Here is a 22820-nt window from a genome sequence, read left to right as displayed (position 1 = left end):
ACTTACTTACTAAGCAATTCTGTAACCTGGTTTCTTCTTCTCTACCATCTCCTATGTTCTCCCTCTCTATATATCTGATCATCTGGGTTTCCTCAATGGTACATGTTTCATACATACCTTGTATGCATCTATATTCAGCCTCTCTAGGCACTTGTTGGGATTTAGGGTGCTCATGTCTAATAGCTCTTGTCTGATAGCTCTTGGTTTATTTCTTCCCAGTCAATTCTGGGGTTGTTAAAATTAAACTTGCTGAACGTTAGTGATGCAGTTCCCTAACCCTGAGTTAATACTCATTTGAACTTCTATGATGTTGTGATCAGAGTATTATACAGCTTCTCCTCACTTAATGACGGGGTTCCATTCCTAAGACCATGTCGGTAAACAAATTCATCGCTAAGAGAGAGGCATACTCTGATGGCAGTGGGTTGGTGTCAGCCATCTTTGATATTGTTTTAATGTCAACTTTGCACCATTTATAACATTTCTGGTATACAGTGGACCCCTGGTTTTCGTCTAGTGTGGAAATTGTACAATTTGGATTTCGTGCAATTTTTTGGGTGAAAATTTCCCCCGGGTTTCGTACATCCGCTCAGAAATCGTCCGTATCAGATGCATCCAGCTGCATGGGACACCACTTCTCACACATACCAGACTCAGTTTTCCTGTGTCTCTCATTGAATTAGCAATATTCCACGTGTTCATCCATTGTTTTTTGTGCTTGTTTATTGATTGCAACTGTGAAATAAGCCACCATGGGGCCAAAGAAAGTTCAGAGTGCCAGCTCTTTGATAAAGAAGGTGAGAAACACAATAGAATTCAAGAAAGAACTTGTAGCAAAATGTGAAAGTGGCGTACGTGTGGCTGAGCTCGCCAGAATGTATGAGATGTGGAAGAGTTGGTGGAGGACCACAGAGAAGAGCTAACCATGGAAGAGCTGCAAGATCTTCAACTGGAACAACAACAGATTGCAGCTAAGGAAATTGCTTCAGAGGAGGAGGAAGAGAGAGAGGAGGATGTACCTTCTTCAGTGATTAAGGACATGTGTGCAAAGTGGAGTGAGTTTCAAAGTTTTGCGGAGAATTATCACCCTAACAAAACTGCTGCAAACTGTATCTGCAACATGTTCAATGACAATGTCTCGTCTCATTTTAGGCAAATCTTAAGAGACACCAGAAACAGGCCTCTCTGGACAGATTTTTTTGTGTGACAGGGGTGCAGTGACTCTCAAGCTGGCCCTTGTGCCAGTAAAAGACAAAGAAGGGAAGTAACCCTGGATAGGGCTTTGATACCTGAGGTCCTTATGGAAGGGGATTCCCTTCCAAACAATAACCAACTCCCTCTTCCCTTCTCGGCTTCTTCCATACACCAACAAGAGTCTTCAATAAAGGTATGTAATGTTCATTTATCATTAAAATTAGTCATTTATACTATTTATTTCTCATTGTTTTTGTATGTAAAACAGATTAATTGGAGTTACATTATTTCATAAGGGAAATATTACTTCGGTTTTTGTTCATTTTGGATTTCGGCCAACCTTCTGGAACGAATTAAGGACAAAAACCGGGGTATTACTGTATTTTTAAATGTTTATACAGTAGTGTACTGTAAATTGTAATAAACAGAATAGAGGAAATCAGCTCTAATATACATTTAGGTAAGCATACTGGTCAGAGAGCCCGTTGTAAGTCCGAGGCATTGGTAAACGAGTACGTCGCTATGTGAGGAGAGGCTGTATTGCTTTTGTAACTGTTATGTCTCTGATTAGTTCCTCATTATTTGTGAATATCAAATCAAGGGTATTTTTATTTCTAGTGGGATCAGTTATCTGTTGGTTCAATGCATACTTTTCACAAAGCCTCATTAGTTCCCTGGGATGTGCCTGTTGAGCCAGGGTGCTCAACAGTTTACATGAGGGAGATTAAAATTTCCAGGGGGTAAAATATTTGGTGTGGGATTTTCTAGCCTATCTAGATAGCTATCTATCTTCCTTAACTGATCTGTCAATTCCTCAGCAGCTGCTGATGGACGTTTATATATGTACTAGGATAATTACCAAATACCTATTTTCAACTTCAATGCCTAGGATTTCTACTACATATCATACATAGAATTCAGCACTTCTGTGCAAATGAAAGTATCTTTTACATAGTCCTACTCCTCCCTGTGATCTATTAATTCTATCACATCTATACATGTTATAGTTGTCCATCTTTATATCTCCATCCAAAACATCCTTTGTATGTGTTTCTGTAAATGCTCCAAATATGGCATTCACTTCTGATTGTTGTTTAATATCTTCATTATGCACCCCATACCCATCCTGTGGGTGGTAGTCAAAAGATTACAGAGGTACATAATGGTCCAGGGACTTGACTCCAAAATTATGATACATGAACTAGTTACAAAGGTAATGAATCATCCTCACTCCTATACATGGTTACAATTATGAACAAATTACAAAGTAATGAGCCACTGACATGTCCACACCAGGTCACAATTGTAATGAGTTATAGATACAAATATTAAGTGGGTCATACACCCACACGAGCGTGCACACACACGAGCACTGATAGGAGCCAACTGACATGACTAATTTTGCCATTTTTATTTGATTTCAAACCCTGAATATTTGCAAATATGAAGCAGGAATTACCATTTGGGATGTTTCGTTTTGTTTTGCTGTGTGTTTTGTTAGTATCACTGGTGATGCACTACCTGGTATGGCCCCTGGTGTACATACTCTTGGTTTCTCCAGTACTGACTGCATTTGATTGTGTATCCTGCTCTGATGAGCTGATGCCTAGTTTGGTATGTCCCATTGTGCTGCACATCTGTCGTATCTGTAGCATTTCCCCTTTTTTCCTCTTTCTTTGGTCTGATCATTTCACTTTGTCTAAAAAAGATTGCTGTTTATTTTCCCTTTCTCTGCTTTCTCTGTTGTGCTGCATTCCTTTTACATGATGGTCCGGGTTGCTCAGGCCATAACATTCTCTGAACTGTGTTGAAGCTTTGCACATCACTGGGTGGAAGTACCTGTACTCTTTGTCAGAGCAATACTTTCTCTTTCTCAACATATTCGCACATTTTCTGTTGTGTTTATTCCAGCAAGCTCTGCCATATAGACATGTACCTTTTGCACAGTGGTGGGCATAGCTAACCGAAAAATTAGCTTCGCTAACCTCTAATCCTCTAAAAAATTAGCTCCGCTAACGCTAAACCGCTAAACAGCCAAAAAAATTAGTGGAAGCTAACGCTAACTGCTAACTTTTTCACATGAATTCATATTTGGTTTAGTTTTTTGGTCTTTTACTTTTACTTTTAAGACTTATACTCAAGTATAAGTACCAGTGTTGTAAAGTAATGAAGTAAGACTACTCGAGTACTGTACTTGAGCAACTTTTTTCGGTATTTACATTTTAAAAAGTACTGAAATTGCTCACTACCTTTACTTAAGTACTGAAGTCCATTATTACTTTTACTTCACTACAATCTGATAATGATACATTACTCGTTACATCATCAGTAATTTTTGAAAAGTAAACACCGAGAAAAGTTACTCAAGTACAGTACACAGGTAGTTTTACTTCTTTACTTTACAATACTGGGAAAGGTACTGTACTTCTAAACTGTCATAACTTGCAGTACCCACGAAAATTAAGAAAATATAAAAAAATCTATAGTAGTAGTTTAATAAGCGCTTATAACTCATAAATACCATATAAGATACTCCTCCAGCTGTTTATGACTGACCAAAATCTTCCTGCCCAAGGTGCGGCGGGACATCAACATCTTGCTGGGGTTCAGCATCTTTATCAGGCTGACAAAGGTGGGGGATTCCACTACATGCAGCGGTAGCATGTTGCAGACGAATGGCTCCACAATCTTTATGTCCACCACAGACTGACGGATGCTATTGCCAGCAGCAACAAATGCTCCGCCAAGGGTGGTCCTGAGTGCTTTGGTAGTGACAACTGGCTGCTGCTCCTGCTAGTGGCGTTACCACAAGAATATTGCCTGTGTTTTCTATGAGAAGATCCGGCCTTGATTCTCTCCTGAAACTTGATGGTATGCGCTGGGTGTTTCCTCTTAACATGTGACATGAAGTTGTATAAGCTCGCTGCCTCTCCCTTGATGATGGTCTCCTTGGGCTGGCACATGACACACCGGAGGTACAAAATACAGTGGGCCCCCGGTTAACGAACTTTTTTCATTCCAGTAGTATGTTCAGGTGCCAGTACTGACCGAATTTTTTCCCATAAGGAATATTGTGAAGTAGATTAGTCCATTTCAGATCCCCAAACATACACGTACAAACGCACTTACATAAATACACTTACATAATTGGTCGCATTTGGAGGTGATCGTTAAGCGGGGGTCCACTGTATTGGCGTTCTTCATATCCCTTGACTTGAGGACAAAATAGAGGGCCAGGAGTTCTGTGACTCCTAGCCCTCAGCCTGAGCAGCCTCTGCTTCAACCACAGCTGCTACAGACTCTCAACAACACCCTCAGGCGGAAAAGAAACTTTTCCCCTGTTCATAACGATAAGTGACAATGCACCCTGGTGATCGCTGACATTGCTCGGATGCTGCTGCTGCTGCGTTGACAAGTCACATTTACATATAGTCAGCCAATAGCGTGCCTGACTGACTTGGAGAAACCCCCACAGCAGACAGGAACAAACACTTGCACCATTGAAAAGGCATTGCTTTCTGACTGCCAACAACGTATGAATTTTTTTTAGTGGACTCAAAGTTAGCAGAACTTTATTTAGCGGGAGCTAATTGGTCTGCTAATGGTTTCCGAATTTAGCAGAAACGCTAATCCACTAAACAAAAAGTTAGTTCTGCTATTAGCGGTTAGCGGATTAGCGGAACTGTGCCCACCACTGCTTTTGCATAGTATCTGCAAATGTTCTAACTGCCTATATTCACTAATTTTGTGTCTTTCCCAAGAAGGATCAAGCCTGTTCTTGTTTCACACAATTATCCTTTAAATTATTGTTTGGAGATAGTATTACAAAGTTATCCCAGGGTGTTACCTTATGAATTAATGTTTTTTCCAATACTTCTAAATAGCTTCTTATACTACCTACATTATTATTAAATTCATGGGAAAGTAGCAAACTTATAGGTGTCATACTGTCTGGAGAAGCTAGCTCCATATCCATGGATCAAGAGCAATTGATTGGCATCAAGGCACTTTTCTCTGGATATAATACCTGTAACAAGTGGAGTACTAACAGCAAAATCCTATTCTATTACATACATGGGTAAGCATGAAACCAATCATGCAGATTTTGGAAAATGGATGGAAGTCAGGCTTTGATCCAAAGGGAGGAATATCTTCAGATTATTTGAGGATCTTTAGTTTCAGATTTGTTTCTCTGGTACCTGTATATTTTTCCATTCCCAGGTGCTATATGGCCCCTATAAGTTCAGCAGTTCCCAATTATTATAATAATCTGATATGATAAAAGCTGATAGTAATGTATATTTCACAGGGCACAGTGATCATTGGTAACCAAGAGATGTGCCACAAGGATCCAGCCTATTGGGAGAAGCCGAATGAATTCTATCCAGAGCACTTCCTCGACAGTCAAGGCAAATATAACACAAAGAAGGAGAGTTACATTCCCTTCTCCACAGGTAAATAAAATTGTGTCATTGTTAGAGAAATGATAAGTTTTATGCAATTCCTGTTATCCAATATAGTTATTTCTTTCTAGATACCAGTAGTAAATATTTGAAAGAAGAGTAAACCCTTCAGGTAATGGACTGATGGGGAAAGAGCGGGTGGTTAGTAAGGGGCATTGTGGTGGACGATTCTGTAACCTACAGACTTCATCTGTTATTACTCTATCAGTTAATTCACTGAATTTTATCCCGTATTTCTCAAGTCTGTTGAATCAAAATCTGTAACGTCAAGGATTTACTGTACTTATTTGTATAGCAGTAACTACCTAAAACATTCATACCACAGAAAATTGATTATCCAGCTCTCGGGGTGTAAAGAAGCGGGAAGCATGTAGGTTTTTCAGTCACACTACAATTTCAAAAACACCGGATGATTACGTAAACTTTTTTATGTTTTTCTTTTTTGTTGTTGTTGTTGCACATTAATTTTCAGCATTATTTGTTGAGGTGCTGAATTGAACAAGATTGCTGGATAATTCTAATGCCACATAATCTACTGTATTTTTCAAGCACAGTGGCTATTATTGGAGCCCGAAATCTTTCCCATCCCTAGATATCAAATAACCCATGCAATGGTCTTTCAGGTAAGCGAGTATGCCCAGGCGAGGCTTTAGCTCGCATGGAACTCTATCTTTTCCTGTCGGCATTGCTGCAGAACTTCACCTTTTCAGCTCCTGAAGGAGAAGAATGGGACCTGAAAAAAGATCCCAATGCTTTGCTGTTTAATTTCCCTAAACCCTACAACATCATCATCAATGAGAGGAAATGATTCAAGAGACATTATCATTATTAAATTTATAACAGGTGTTCTTATGATCTTAGTCTCATAAGAACACCTGTGGAATATGAGGTAACTCATAATTATTTTTCATTAGAAAGCATTAAACCTGTAAGGATCACCCCTGCAACCACAACTAGGTGAGTACAGTGCCTAGGGAATAATAGGTAATCAGTTTTGATCTAGCAAAGGGTGGATAGCTCCAGTTCCTCTGATCAAAAGACTTTCGACAGCATCAAGACACCCTTTTTAAGGGCTAAAAAAGCAATAATATTACATGACATGCAACACCAACAATGAATCCAAAGGAATTACTAAAATCCTTTGGAATATGTATTCAAACTCCTATCACAACCTCTCAAGGGTGGTTACTTGATGCCAAAGAGGGGCTCTTGATCTGAGGAATACAACCTGCCCCCCCTTTCTTTGGATTGAACCTGAATGCCTCTCATTTCCCTAGGAACTATATGGGTTTAGTGCTCCCTCATGAATGCAATAATAATCCCTTAGATCACAAGAAAGACTATAAATACCTTGCTTCATAGTTGGTCAGTTCATTATGGTTCTAATTGTTATAAATGCTACTTTTAAAGTGTTGTATTGCTTTAAGACAAAAATTTTCCAAATCTCAGCCCATAATATTCAATTCCCATATCACCCACAGTACCACACCACTAAATTTTGCAATTCCTCCTTGTATTAACTAGTTCATAATTTTTAACAAAATCAGGGTAATTCAAAGAAAATATTGCATATTTATTTAGATACATTCAAGAAATGGAGTAACCAGCCTCTTGCTCTAAGCATTTGAGTCTCTTAGAATTGCAGCATTAATGCAGGATTAAATCTTGCTTTCCCTCTGGGTTAAGTTTTTACTAAAAAACAAGAAATTTTTTTCAGTGTATGTGATTACACTAGCTGCTTCCCAAGAAAGTGTGGCCCTAAAAGAATAATGTATTACAATCACTTAGTTCCTAAACAAGAGCATTCATTCTTTTTGCAGCCCAGTATAAAATTATATTAAAATACATGGTAACATCACATATATACATCCTAGACCCACTTTTGATAGAAAATAACCTCATTTACACACCTGACTCTCACTAGTCTTAAAAATATATTTTAATAACCTACCATGCCTATTGTATACCTTTGCAACACCTGCTACATTGTAACCCTGCCATCTAAAAGTACATGTATTTTTCAAAATTCACATAAAGTAGGGCCCCTGACTTGCGAGGTTTTGTACTTTCAACACTGTCATTTTGGAACCAATTAACTACATACTTACAAACAGGTTCATTTTTCTGACAGAGGTGGTAGGTTACAATCTTGGGCTATCAGTAGTTTAAGAACAATAATATGAATTGTATGAATGGCGGTGAAAGTGTTGAATGATGATGAAAGTTTTTTTTTTTTCTTTTTGGGTCACCCTGCCTCGGTGGAAAATAGCCGACGTGTTAAAAAAAATATATATATGAACTGAACTTCATTGAATTAATACTGAGGAAGAGTGACATAACTCAGTCCATCTATCATCATTCTATCATGCAGGAGGAGCCACGTGTCTTGGGAACATCCAGTAATGTCACTACTTCCTGGCTCTAGCTGGGTTACCAGTATCTCTCCGAGGTTAAATTGCCACCACATGTAGACTAAACAAAACATAAATTTTGCCAGATGGATAATTGTCACACCTTGCATCATTATGTACTGGAATGTGAAAAAAATTAATAAATTCAGAAACAACGCGCTCATAAATGTTCAGAAAATATCATTCTAACTCTCCCTCTGATGTCCACTCCACCCTTCTTACTTTATAATCCTACACTATCATCTGCCCTGCTGCGCTGTATGACCCTTATAGGTTTAGTGGATCTTTTTTATTATAATAAAAAATGTCAAAGTATTTTATCCACAGTGGTATATTACCATTCATTCTGGAAAAATACCCTGACTTTACCCACTGTAATTAACACATCACCACTTCAACTTTGTTTTTTTGTGTGTGTGCACGTGTGTGTGACCTAATTCTTTCTTTCAACACACCGGCCATATCCCACCGAGGCACGGTGGCCCAAAAGGAAAAACGAAGGTTTCTCCTTATACATTTAGTAATATATACAGGAGAAGGGGTTACTAGCCCCTTGCTCCCGGCATTTTAGTCACCTCTTACAACACGCATGGCTTACGGAGGAAGAATTCTGTTCCACTTTCCCGTGGAGGTAAGAGGAAATAAACAAGAACAAGAACTAGAAAGAAAAAGAAGAAAACCCAGAGGGGTGTGTGTATATATATGCTTGTACATGTATGTGTAGTGTGACCTAAGTGCAAGTAGAAGTAGCAAGACATACCTGAAATCTTGCATGTTTGTGAGACAGACAAAAGACACCAGCAATCCTACCATCATGTAAAACAATTACAGGTTTTCGTTGTACACTCACTTGGCAGGACGGTAGTACCTTCCTGGGCGGTTGCTGTTTACCAACCTACTACCTAGGTGACCTAATGCATGTCTGTATAAATAACTCATTATGATTGTAACTAGATATAAACATGTAAATAGTTAATTACCATTTCTTACACTAGTTGTCTATGTTCACCCATCAGTAAAATGGGTACCTAGGTGTTAGTTTACCTGGAGTTTACCTGGAGAGAGTTCCAGGGGTCAACGCCCCCGCGGCCCGGTCTGTGACCAGGCCTCCTGGTGGATCAGAGCCTGATCAACCAGGCTGTTACTGCTGGCTGCACGCAAACCAAAGTACGAGCCACAGCCTGGCTGGTCAGGAACCGACTTTAGGTGCTTGTCCAGTGCCAGCTTGAAGACTGCCAGGGGTCTGTTGGTAATCCCCCTTATGTATGCTAGTGTGGGCCGTATCCTGGGACAAAACTGACCTAATTTCCCTGAAATGCTCTGCATAACAAACGGCTTTCTGTATAGTAGTAGTATGTCATTGATGTCAGCTAGGCCTCTGTACCTTGTGCATGTACTTGTAGTAAACAATTATATTATATTATTATTGTAACTTGTTCAGCTATCAAAATTTTGACCCAGTCTCTGGACCCATTATTTGCCTCTGTAATTGTATGACTACCGCCTGCAGGATGGGTGTGGGGTGCATAATCAAGATATTAAACTAAAATAAAAATAAATTCTGACATTAGGTAAACTATATTTGGTAGAGAGTAGTTTCTTGGTCTATGTATTGGTAGATAAAAGACATAGGTAGACTTCAGGATGTGCATATTTATAGAGGGGCCTCAGATATATCAGATCATTTTTTAGTTGTAGCTACATTGAGAATAAAAGGTAGATGAGATATAAGGAGAATGGAATCAGCATATTGTTGTGTGTGATTAAAAGAGTGAGTGAAAATGGCAGGCGTTAGGGGGGTACAGGCTGCGAAAATTTTGTTTATCTTTCTCCTGCAATTCTGTGAAGAAGGAAATCAGTCATTGGGGCTGGAAAAGGCGAATGGGGTAATAGCACCCTGGACAGTAAAAACCCAACAGTTGCCATTCTACCAGAAATGTATTTGTCACTATTGCTGCAAGGTATGGCAACACTGCATACCCAAACAAAAACAGTGGCCAGGAGCTGAGTCTCGACCCCTGCAACCACAATTAGGTGAGTACAGCTCTTATAGTAGCGCTGTTAAGTGGTGATATCCAACCTAATTCAGGACCTCACACTATTGTGCAGAGCCAAAACAGACAGATAAGTGACAGTGATAATGACGGTCTGGTCTCCATATGTAATTCATACATAGGCCAATGTGAGACATTACAGCCATTCTTATTATATCAAACACCACCAAACAGGTGCATACACTGCACTAAATACGAAAGAAGAACAGAAAAGACACCTCATGTAAAATGTGTAAGGGGTGGGTGCGTAACGGATGTATGTACAATTTCAGTAATGGTGCCAGAATTCATTTTGTGTGTAACAAATGCACTTTGGTGCAGTTACCCTTTAGCAATGATGACTGTGGAAAATTAAATTTACCCGGATGTAACTCATAAGGTACATACCAATAAATGGTAACAAAGATAATTATTTTTTTATCAAAGTTACAGAGACAAGTAGGAATTTTAAGACATCTTGGTCACAAAAACATGTCCCCCTTCGATACCTACCATAATTTTTCTCTCCACAAGTCACTCTTGACCTATATTAATTTCAAATGAAATATACATTACCAGGAATTATGGTAAACATTAATCTATATATGTGGACTGTATGTTAAAATTAATAAATAATTACATATACATATTTATGTAACAGAAGGAGAATTTATAATCATAAGACTCATCCATTTGTCTGGAGATTACTGTGTATATTACCAACCCCCTTGCCTAAATTTATGAAGAAATTACTGGCCAGAATTCTAACACAAATATAGACATGACTTAGCTGGGGTAATATCCTGTTTCCATCTAATTACGGAGTCCTGTCCAGTCGTCTGATTTCTCACGTTAAGCAGGACTGCAATTCCAACAATTTCGGCTCCTATTTGAGAGGTTTTAGCCTCAATATAACCCCTAGAGTGACAAAAAATATGCACATTACACTAACATGCTTGTATCACATACAAAAACAATGGCATCTCTCCCCTGCTTGTCAGCGCAGGCACAGAGCTTCCCTGTTGGTTCATTCTTTAAAATACACTTTAGAGCAATAGTAAAGTATTAATCAGGTTTATTTACACAACATAATTTTGGGAAATTATTTTCCACAATGACACTGATTTACCTAATTTTAATATAAATGACCCATTGCCATATATTGATGATTATAATTGTTTTATGAAAACAAGCCTCACTTTATTCATGTCAACGCAAGATCACTTTTTCCAAAATTGGCAGAGATTAGGATTTTAGCTAACAGAACTAGGGCGGCAGGAATATCCACCTCTGAATCCTGGTTGGATGATACAGTGACTGACGACGAGGTCAAAATAGGTTACAATATAAAACGCTTAGATAGGAACAGAAAAGGTGGTGGGGTATGTGCCTACAAGAAATGACTTAGCTTACAACCCAAGACCTGATTTAAATAACAATAAACTGGAGATTCTATGGTTTGATGTGCTGCTTCCCAAGACCAAACCCATCTTAGTAGGGACTAGTTACCGCCCTCCTACCCATGACCAGTTCTTAGAACACTTTTCCAGTCTTGTCCGGACTTGAAAACAATTGCGAGATAGTAATACTGAGAGACTTCAATATCTGTTTTCATCATTACCACAGGCCTTAGTGATCATTTCATCATTTACTGTACCGGGAAAATCACTAGGGATAGGATAGGCCTACACAGGACAATCAAAATGAGATCAACTAGAAACTACAGTAAAGCAACACTGGTAAATAGGCTATGCAATTGTGAATGGATAGTGATAAGTTGCACAGACGTAAATGATGCCCGGGAAGAATTCAAAACAGTGTTCACTACCATCCTTGATAATATTGCACCAGTTAAAGAGGTTAGGATTAAACGTAGAACTGAACCCTGGATGACTACTGAGATATTAGATTATATGAAATTCAGAGATCAGTTGCTAAAAATATTTAAAACAAACAGACAGGATATTGCAGCACTAAATGAATTCCAAAGGGTGAGGAACAGAGTTCAGAGACTTATAAAAGGAGCAAAGGCAAAGCACTATTGCTCTAAAATTGAAGAGTATAAGCATAACCCCAGAAAGCTCTGGCAGCAACTAAAACAGTTGGGGTATAGCCATAAACCAGTAGATAGCTCTAACATAGTACTCACTATTGATAACGAGGTATGCCACGAAACAACTAAGGTGGCAAATTGTTTTAATTTCTACTACACATCTGTTGCACCAACACTAGTAAGTAAACTACCAGCTGCATCAAATACCTTTAACACAGACTCAGATAAGTTTCAAACATACTATATCAATAAAGAGGTAACCCCAAACAGTTGTCATCTAGTAAGTGTATCTCATGACTATTCAAAAAGAACTAAGCAGGTTAAACCCCACTAACAGCACCGGCCCTGTTAACATCCCATCTAAGTTCCTGAAAGATGGTGCTTCTGAACTGTCAATCCCTATTGCTCACGTAATAAATTTGTCCATCACCACTAATACCGTACCGGAGGGGTTCAAGGTGGCCAGAGTTACTCCTCTCTTCATGAAAAATAGTAGGTCTGATGTAAGTAACTATAGGCCTGTTAGTATACTCAGTGTAATATCCAAAATTCTAGAGAGGGTGGTGTACTCTCAAGTAGTTAAGTACCTTAATGACAACAACATACTCCATAGCTATCAATCGGGCTTTAGAAGATCTTACTCAACTGACACCTCCCTCATTAATTTGATGGATTACATGAGAACTTAAATGTCATTGGGGAACTTCATAGGTATGGTAACCTTAGACCTGCAAAAGGCCTTTGATACTGTCAACCACAATATATTATATAAGAAACTTCAAGCTATCGGTATAGGTTCTGTAGACTGGTTTAAGTCCTACCTTAGCAACAGGAGACAAATTGTCAAAATCAACAAAACGGAATCAGAACCCCTGCCGATAGCATGTGGAGTTCCCCAATGTAGTATTCCGGGTCCCTTATTATTCCTATGCTATGTTAATGACATGCCTATCAGTGTCAAGTGCAAACTCCTACTGTATGCAAATGACAGTGCTCTGTTAGTGTCAGGTAAAGACCCACAAGATATAGCTAATGTATTAACACTGGAACTGGAGTCCTGCAGCAAATGGTTAGACAACAAACTATCATTACACCTCGGGAAAATTGAAGCCATTCTCTCTGGCACGAAACAAACTGAGAACGGTAAATAATTTTAATGTCCAGTGTAATGGGGAGCCCATCACCTCAGTTTCCTCAGTAAAATGTCTGGGAATCCCCTTTGACCCATGCATGTCAGGAGAATTGATAGGGAACAGTGTAGTAAAGAAAGTGAATGCCAGATTGAATTTCCCCTATAGACAAGCACAGTGACTACCAACTAAGACTCGCAGGACCCTATGTCTAACCCTTATACAATGTCATATGGATTACGCTTGCTCTTCATGGTACTCTGCCTTGACAAAAAAAAAAACTGAAAGATAGACCACAATCACCCAGAACAAAATGGTAAGATTCATCCTGGACCTGGATCTGAGAGAGCATGTAAGCCAGGATGAATTTCAGCAGTTGGATATACTGAATGTTGAAGACAGAGTAAAACAACTAAAATTGCTCACAAACAGTGTCCAGAATATCTTGCTGCCAGTTTTGTGAAGGCTGGGAACCAAAGCAATCATATTACTAGGGGGAGAGAGCACAACTTTGTAGTACCCACAGTTAGGGGCCAGGCTTCGAACACCTTTTATTGTACATTATTATTATTATTATAATCAAAGGGGAAGTGCTAAACCCGGAGGATTATACAGCGCCTGGGGGGGATGTGGAAGGCATTCAGGCTTAATTTGGGGAACTGGAGCACAGATCCAATTCTCTAAATCAAGAGCCCCTCACAAACATCAAGGAACCTTCCTTGGGTTTTATTGTACAGCAATAAAGGAATGGAACAGACTGCCTGCACATGTCAAAGCCAGTCATAGCATGAACCAGTTCAAGAAGAGAGCCAAAAGGTGCCTGATGAATGTAGCTACAGAAAGGGAGGGGAATGATTTTTTATTTGTAGGTAGTCTTAATGACCCCTTGTGTAGTAGTCAGTCATAACAGTACGATAATAAGATGTTATCTCTTTTATAGAATAGTAATAAGATAGTATCACCTGTATATTATAATAATAAGGTAAAAGGACCCAAATGGAAATAAGTCACTGTCTGACTTTTTGGGGCTATCCTAGGTTCTCTACACATATGCTGCTATGTATGACAATCTATGTAACTGTATTTGTGTATATCTGAATAAACTTACTTCGCAAGTAAGAGAGAGGTGAAGGCTTATAAACTAGAGAAGGAGGCAGTTAGGGTAAGATATAAACAATTATTGGAAGAAAGATGGGCTAATGAGACTATAAGCAGTGAAAATGAAGAGGTATGGGGTAGATTTAAGAATATAGCATTAGTGTTCAGTATAAGTTTGTGGTTACAGGAAAGTGGGTGTGTGAGGGAAGAAGAGTGATTGGTGGAATGATGAGTTAAAGGGTGTAGTAAGAGAGAAAAAGTTAGTATATAATACAAGGAGGGAGGTATATATGGAGAGAAAAAGGGGGTAAGAGAGTGGTGAAGGAATGTAAAAGGAGAGCTAAGAATAAGAAAAAAGTTTTGGAGTAAGATTAATAAGTTGAGAAAGCCTAGGGAATGAATGGATTTGACTGTTAAAAATAGGAAAGAAGAGTTATTAGACAGAGAGTTAGGGGCATCAGGAAGATAGAGGAAATAGTATTTTGAAGAACTGTTGTATGTTGATGGAAATAGGGAATCTGTGATTTTGTGCATTGGGCAGTGAGGTATAACATCTTGTAGGAGTAAGGAAGAGCCAGTTGTGAGTGTGGAGGAAGTGCATGAAGCAGTGGGTAGAATGAAAGGGAGTAGAGCAGCTGTGATTGATGGGATAAAGACAAAAATGTTGATAACAGGTGGGGATATAGTTTTGAAATGGTTGGTGCTTTTATTTAATAAATGTATGGAAGAGGTGAAGGTACCTAGGGACTGGCAGAGAGCATGCATACAATGCTATTACAACCCAGGATTCCAAATGGCCTGTTACCCCGGGTGTAATGGGAGCAAATAAACACAGAAAAAGTTTAGACTTATATTATCCTTCACCAATTTATAACAGCAATATGTACACTATGTACAGTGATAAGTATAGTGCACTCCACGGTAAGCAAAGCAGAAATAGAAGCCACAAGATAGCAGACCGTGCTTCAACCAGCTCTAGAATGGGAATGACAAGGGCAGACAGGAGAGCGGTACCCACATAACCTCTGCGATTGCCAAAACCATCTTCTTATTGGCTAGAACCTGGTCACTAGTTGAACGACGGGGCCCCATCATCAACTCTTAGCAACCTGGTTCGCTGGTTGGGGGAGATAGCCTGTAAATGAGGGTGTGTACGTGCGCCGAATAAAGGTTACGTACTCTTTGCATGCCACAAATGCAATACAATTTTAATTTCTTTGCAAAGGCTACAATTTGTTATTTACATTTTACAAAATGTTAAGTACAAAGCCACTGACATGCCTGAGCATTTAGGCAAACAAATACTAATGCTTATGGACTACTTAAAATGTGACATTAACCCTTAAACTGTCCAAATGTAGATCTACGTTTGCACGCGTGGCGCTCCGAACGTAGATCAATGTCTTATTTTTCATTCCTTCAAATTTGGCACAATAGGCTTGAGTCGCCTAGACATGACAGAATGGGTCTGTACACTTAGTGTGTGCAGTATTTAAAAAATCTGGGAGCACTTAGTACCTTGTGGGAGCACCAGTTCAACTGAGCACCAGCTAGAGCAAATAGCGTGGAAAACACCAGGGATTCATTGATGCCATGTCGCATTAACACTCCCATTTTAAGAGGAAAGTAAAAATAGGTTAGATAAATACATGAGTAAGTGTGGGTGGGTGTGAGTTGGACCTGACTTGCTTGTGCTACTAGGTCTAATGTCATGCTCCTTCCTTCAATGGATGTGCCCTGACTAGGTGGGTCATTGGTCTAAGCTGGGGAGGGGTGACATGGACCTGCCTTGCATGGGTCAGTAGGCCTGTTGCAGTGTCCCTTCTTTCTAATGTTCTTATGTATTCGGCAGGCTGGCTGGCTTGCTTTGGCTGTCACTGGCTGTCTCTCTGTCTATATATCTATCTCCATCTTTGTCTATCTATATCTCTGTCTATCTATATATCTGTCTATGTCTATCTATATCTCTGTCTCACATGTACACATAAGTACAGTTATTATACATAGTGCAAATTACCTAGGATAACCCAAAAATTCCAGGCAAAGATAGATAGACAGTTAGATAGATAAACAGATGGACAAACATGTTTGTGTGTATCAGTGAAAACAAATAAAGCCAGGGTTCCCCCAAGCACCCATTTATTATTAAATGTCACTGAGATGATGACAGTTGTCATAACACCATTCTTCAAGGAGTGTGATATATGTATACTCCAGGCAGACAGATAAGCAGAGAGACAGACAGACAGAGAGACAATACATGTTTGTGTGTAACAGTGATAACAAATACAGCGAGGGTTAGCTGGAGCAGTGGGCATTTATCAAATGTCACTGGGCTGTCAACAGTATAGGGATGCTTTTCATAACACCATGCTTTAAGGTATATGCCAGGGTATCTAAAACATTGCTGGGACCTATAAATACTTTGTATATATTTCTAGACAATAGTAAATAACCCAGGCAGGTGTAAATGTTCACCTGTCAGAGTGTTTTTGACTATTTGAGTACTATTTCAGTTCCTAATATTAGTGTCAGAACAAAGATTGGCTATGAAATCACAAGAACTATTATAAATTGTAATTAACAGAACATAAAAAATATATAAATTAAAATGAAAACGAGAAAAAAGGTATATCGGCAACACTTCTGCAAGTGGCAGGTGTCGATGTTGCCATCAGATGAGCATCCAGAGCCAACTCCACGGTCTTATATCTCGGTAAGTACCGACCCCAAAAAAAAATTTTAATCCTGTAACATGTAAAAAATGTGCCCTTCATTTAAAAAAAAAATATTTTTATATTTTTCAAAATATTCGGAGCGCCACGCGAGTGAACGTAGATCTACATTTCGACAGTTTAAGGGCTAATGACCTCCCAAACGCATCTGAACTCCTTAAGCCCATTTTATTTGCAGATGACACTACTTATGTCTTCTTTCACCCAAACCCAACCATACTAACAGACACAGCAAATGCCAAACTACTAAAAATATCTACTTGGATGACCACCAATAAACTTACTCTCAATATAGACAAAACCTATTTTATGCTGTTTGGAAACAGAGCTACAAATGTACAACTAAACATACTGATAAATGGTTCACCCATTTCTAGACACACACACACGGCAAATTTCTAGGTCTCTACCTAGACTGCAATCTCAAATTCCAAACTCACATACAGCAAATATTCAAGAAAGTCTTCAAAACAGTAGGCATCCTCTCAAAGATATGGTACTATGTACCCCGATCAGCTCTTCTTGCACTATACCACTCACTCGTCTGCCCTTACCTCACCTATGGTATTTGTGAATGGGGCTCAACCACAGCAAATCACCTTAAAACCTTTAATAACCCAACAAAACACTACAGTGTGATCGATTACAAACTCCTGTAATAGATAGCATACTCCTCTGCTTTTCACGAGTCTTAACTTACTCATTATATAAAACATCCACACTTATTATTGTGCCTACTACATGTATAGAACACTGTAATCAAATATAAACCTCAAACTCCTACTTGCTAACTACAACAGAACACACAACCATAATACAAGACAAATCACTCTTTGATATCCCTCGTGTCCATCTCTCCCTGTATAAAAATGCTATGCACGTAAAAGGCCCGAAGATCTGGAATTCATTACCAGAACACACTAAATTTAGGACCCCTTCCTGCAAATCAGTTTAAAGCCCTACTTAGAAATTTCCTCATCACCCAAAATTAACCAGGAAAGTTGTACTTAATGCCTACCATTTGTTCAAAAGCAACACAAAAAGTACCAATGATGTCTCAATTTCAATACTGAATATCGTGCTGAACATTGTTCATCCATGTACTCATTACTTCAAAAATTGGATGTTCAGATTTCATTGTTTTAAATACTAAATTGTAATACAGTGGTACCCCGAGTTTCATACAGCTCCCAACTCAAACAATTATGTAAGTGTATTATTGTAAGTGCTTTTGTAAGTGTATTTTTGGGGGTCTGATATGGACTAGTCTAACTCATATTATTCCTTATGGGAACAAATTCATTTGGTAACAGCACTCGAACAGCCTTCTAGAACAAATTATGGCCGAAACTCGGGGTACCACTGTACTTCATATAGTAAGTTGTTTAAAGTGTTCTATTGTAAAATTGTAATGTTCAAATTTCATCGTTTTAAATACTCACTTGTACTTCATATTGTAAATTGTTCTATTGCAATACGTACGTACTGTAATTTTTATAAAATAATTCAAAACTGTAATTATTCACTACTAAACTTCTCTACTAGACCTATTAAAGCCATATAGCATTACCTATTAATGCTCAAGTCTCTGTACTCACTAAGTTCTATTGCAATACGTACGTACTGTAATTTTTATAAAATAATTCAAAACTGTAATTATTCACTACTAAACTTCTCTACTAGACCTATTAAAGCCATATAGCATTACCTATTAATGCTCAAGTCTCTGTACTCACTGTAAGTCACCTAATGACCATTTAATCTGTTATAGCTTAATTAATCTTAAGTTAATTTTAAGTTTGCCCGAAATGCTCTGCATACAAGGGGGCTTTTGGCATGTATGCTCAACCATTATATTTCTTTGTACAACTATGTATCATGTCAAAATAAAATACAGTAGAACCTCGGCATGCGACCTTAATTCATTCCAGAAGGCTGTTCGAGTGCCGCTCTGAGTATCGAACACGTTCATCCCAACCAATTTTCTCTTTGGTTGGCTGTTATCACTAATCTTTGTAGGCCCCATAGTGACTTATTTATACAATACAAAAAAAGACCAAAAAATGCGAAGAAACGCGAAATAGTTTACAGCAAAGCTCTGGCAGGTCGTGTTTGTTTGGTCGAGTGCTGAGCTTTGTTTGAGTAGGGAGCTGGTCGTATACCGAGGTTCCACTGTATTATCATTATTATTCATTTTTTACCTTATTACTAAAGTGAGGTAGCCAGAAATTTTATGAATAAAATTTACAGTAGTGAGGCGGCAAAAAACAAATAACAGTACGTATTACAATTCACAAAATTACAACACTACAGTTTTAAGCATGTATTAATGCTTTAAATCAATCAAGTGGTCCTGAGTTTTTTGGGATTTTTCGAGTTGTTTAACACAGGATGAATGATTTAGCATAGTGTTGGTATGGTTAATTTTGGGACATAGATGATTTTTAAATATGATTAAATTAACTGGCAGGCAGGGGCCCTTTTGCTGGTTCAGTTAATGAATTCCAGATTTTAGGGCCCTTTATGTGCACAGCATTTTTGAACAGGGTGAAACAGACACGAAGGATGTCGAAGAGTCTTTTGTGGCTTGTGTTGTACATGTGTTCTGTTGTAGCTATCAAGGAGAAGTTTGAGAGGGTTTATTTTATTTTTATTTTTCAACAAGTCGGCCGTCTCCCACCGAGGCAGGGTGACCCAAAAAAGAAAGAAAATCCCCAAAAAGAAAATACTTTCATCATTCAACACTTTCACCACAATCACACATTATCACTGTTTTTGCAGAGGTGCTCAGAATACAACAGTTTAGAAGCATACACATATATAGATACGCAACATATCCCTCCAAACTGCCAATATCCCAAACCCCTCCTTTAAAGTGCAGGCATTGTACTTCCCATTTCCAGGACTCAAGTCTGACTATATGAAAATAACCGGTTTCCCTGAATCCCTTCACTAAATATTACCCTGCTCACACTCCAACAGATTGTCAGGTCCCAAGTACCATTCGTCTCCATTCACTCCTATCTAACACGCTCACACACGTTTGCTGAAGTCCAAGCCCCATGCCCACAAAACCTCCTTTACCCCCTCTCTCCAACCCTTTCGAGGACGACCCCTACCCCGCCTTCCTTCCCCTATAGATTTATATGCTTTCCATGTCATTCTACTTTGATCCATTCTCTCTAAATGACCAAACCACCTCAACAACCCCTCTTCTGCCCTCTGACTAATACTTTTATTAACTCCACACCTTTTCTTAATTTCCACTCCGAATTTTCTGCATAATATTTACACCACACATTGCCCTTAAACAGGACATCTCCACTGCCTCCAACCGTCTCCTCGCTGCTGCATTTACCACCCAAGCTTCACACCCATATAAGAGTGTTGGTACTACTATACTTTCATACATTCCCTTCTTTGGTGGCCCAGTGGCCTGGTGGCTAAAGCTCCCGCTTCACACACGGAGGGCCTGGGTTCGATTCCCGGCGGGTGGAAACATTTCGACACGGTTCCTTACACCTGTTGTCCTGTTCACCTAGCAGCAAATAGGTACCTGGGTGTTAGTCGACTGGTGTGGGTCGCATCCTGGGGGACAAGATTAAGGACCCCAATGGAAATAAGTTAGACAGTCCTCGATGATGCACTAACTTTCTTGGGTTATCCTGGGTGGCTAACCCTCTGGGGTTAAAAATCCGAACGAAATCTTATCTTATCTTATCTTTGCCTCCATAGATAACGTTTTTTGACTCCACATATACTTCAACGCACCACTCACCTTTTTCCCTCATCAATTCTATGATTAACCTCATCCTTCATAAATCCATCTGCCGACACGTCAACTCCCTAGCATTTACTTCCTTTACAACCCCATCTATAAATATATTAAACAACCATGGTGACATTACACATCCCTGTCTAAGACCTACTTTTACCGGGAAATAGTCTCCCTCTCTTCTACACACCCTAACCTGAGCCTCACTATCCTCATAAAAACTCTTTACAGCATTTAATAACTAACCACCTATTCCATACACTTGCAACATCTGCCACATTGCTCCTCTATCCACTCTATCATATGCCTTTTCTAAATCCATAAATGCAATAAAAACTTCCCTACCTTTATCTAAATACTGTTCACATATATGCTTCAATGTAAACACTTGATCTACACATCCCCTACCCACTCTGAAACCTCCTTGCTCATCCGAATCCTACATTCTGTCTTACCTCTTAGTCTTTCAATTATAACCCTACCGTACACTTTTCCTGGTATACTCAGTAAACTTATTCCTCCATAATTTTTACAGTCTCTTTTGTCCCCTTTCCCTTTATATAAAGGGACTATACATGCTCTCTGCCAATCCCTAGGTACCTTCCCCTCTTTCATACATTTATTAAACAAAAGTACCAACCACTCCAACACTATATCCCCCCCCTGCTTTTAACATTTCTGTCATGATCCCATCAGTTCCAGCTGCTTTACCCCCTTTCATTTTACGTAATGCCTCACGTACCTCCCCCACACTTACATTCTGCTCTTCTTCACTCCTAAAAGATGGTATACCTCCCTGACCAGTGCATGAAATTACTGCCTCTCTTTCTTCCTTAACATTTAAAAGTTCCTCAAAATATTCTCGCCATCTACCTAATACCTCCATCTCCCCATCTACTAACTCCCCTACTCTGTTTTTAACTGACAAATCCATACTATCCCTAGGCTTTCTTAACTTGTTTAACTACAAAATTTTTTCTTATTTTCATTAAAATTTCTTGACAGTGCCTCTCCCACTCTATCATCTGCTCTCCTTTTGCACTCTCTCACCACTCTCTTTACCTTTCTTTTACTCTCCATATACTCTGCTCTTCTTATAACACTTCTGCTTTGTAAAAACCTCTCATAAGCTACCTTTTTTTTTCTTTTATCACACCCTTTACTTCATCATTCCACCAATCACTCCTCTTTCCTCCTGCCCCCACCCTCCTATAACCACAAACTTCTGCCCCACATTCTAATACTGCATTTTTAAAACTATTCCAACCCTCTTCAACCCCTCCCCCCCACTACTCATCTTTGCACTAGCCCACCTTTCTGCCAATAGTCGCTTATATGCTTTATATTTATTTGTCATTGTTTTCTGTATGTATATTTAATCTTTAAAAAAAATATTTTTTGTTAATACTTTCAGCTGTCTGAAACAGATTAATTGGATTTCCATTATTTCTCATGGGGAAAATTAATTCGACTAATGGCTAATTCAACTGAAGGCTAGCTCTCTGGAATGGATTAAAGCCATTGGTTGAGGGTCCACTGTACTGTAATTAATTTTACATCTTTTCTTACAGGAAAATAGGTTCTGAGTAAGATTATTTTTCTGGAGAGCACTAACATCGCAAGTTGGTTCCCTACTGTACATAACAGCCCCTTTAAAGTTAATGCAAATCCTTGATCCACATAGCTCCATTATTACCTAAATCCACCTTGTTTTTTTACAATCCTACTTCCTGTGCTTTCCCCAGTATTTCTGCCACAATAAACTTTACTTGGTATAATGTGTATGATCTACAAATGTAACAAAACTAATATAAATACATGCATACCTAATTGGTGAGAATGGTACACATTCTATTAGAGGATTATAATTTTAGAAAATATTTTTATGGAAATCATATGTATTAAAAGGGGTTAATAAAAAAATATAG

At 38.8% G+C, this 22820-nt stretch overlaps 1 protein-coding gene across 4 annotated transcripts in view; it reads left to right on the top strand.

Annotated features, from left to right (window-relative positions):
* Positions 1-19025, top strand: part of LOC128686746 (cytochrome P450 2L1) — a 90034-nt gene extending 71009 nt beyond the window's left edge. For all 4 annotated transcript variants that reach the window (XM_070082303.1, XM_070082302.1, XM_053773784.2 and 1 more), the window contains exons 10-11: positions 5504-5648; positions 6281-19025. In XM_070082303.1, the coding sequence (XP_069938404.1) occupies positions 5504-5648; positions 6281-6465 (330 nt within the window). In that variant the 3' untranslated portion in view covers positions 6466-19025. The remainder of the gene's footprint in view (positions 1-5503; positions 5649-6280) is intronic.
* The last annotated feature ends 3795 nt before the right edge of the window (positions 19026-22820 follow it).

The sequence above is a fragment of the Cherax quadricarinatus genome, chromosome 7 (genome assembly GCF_038502225.1).
Source record: "Cherax quadricarinatus isolate ZL_2023a chromosome 7, ASM3850222v1, whole genome shotgun sequence".
In the NCBI taxonomy this organism is placed as follows: Eukaryota; Metazoa; Arthropoda; class Malacostraca; order Decapoda; family Parastacidae; genus Cherax; species Cherax quadricarinatus.
The sequence above is the reverse complement of the archived record's forward strand: the minus strand, read 5'-3'. Positions and strand labels throughout refer to the sequence as shown.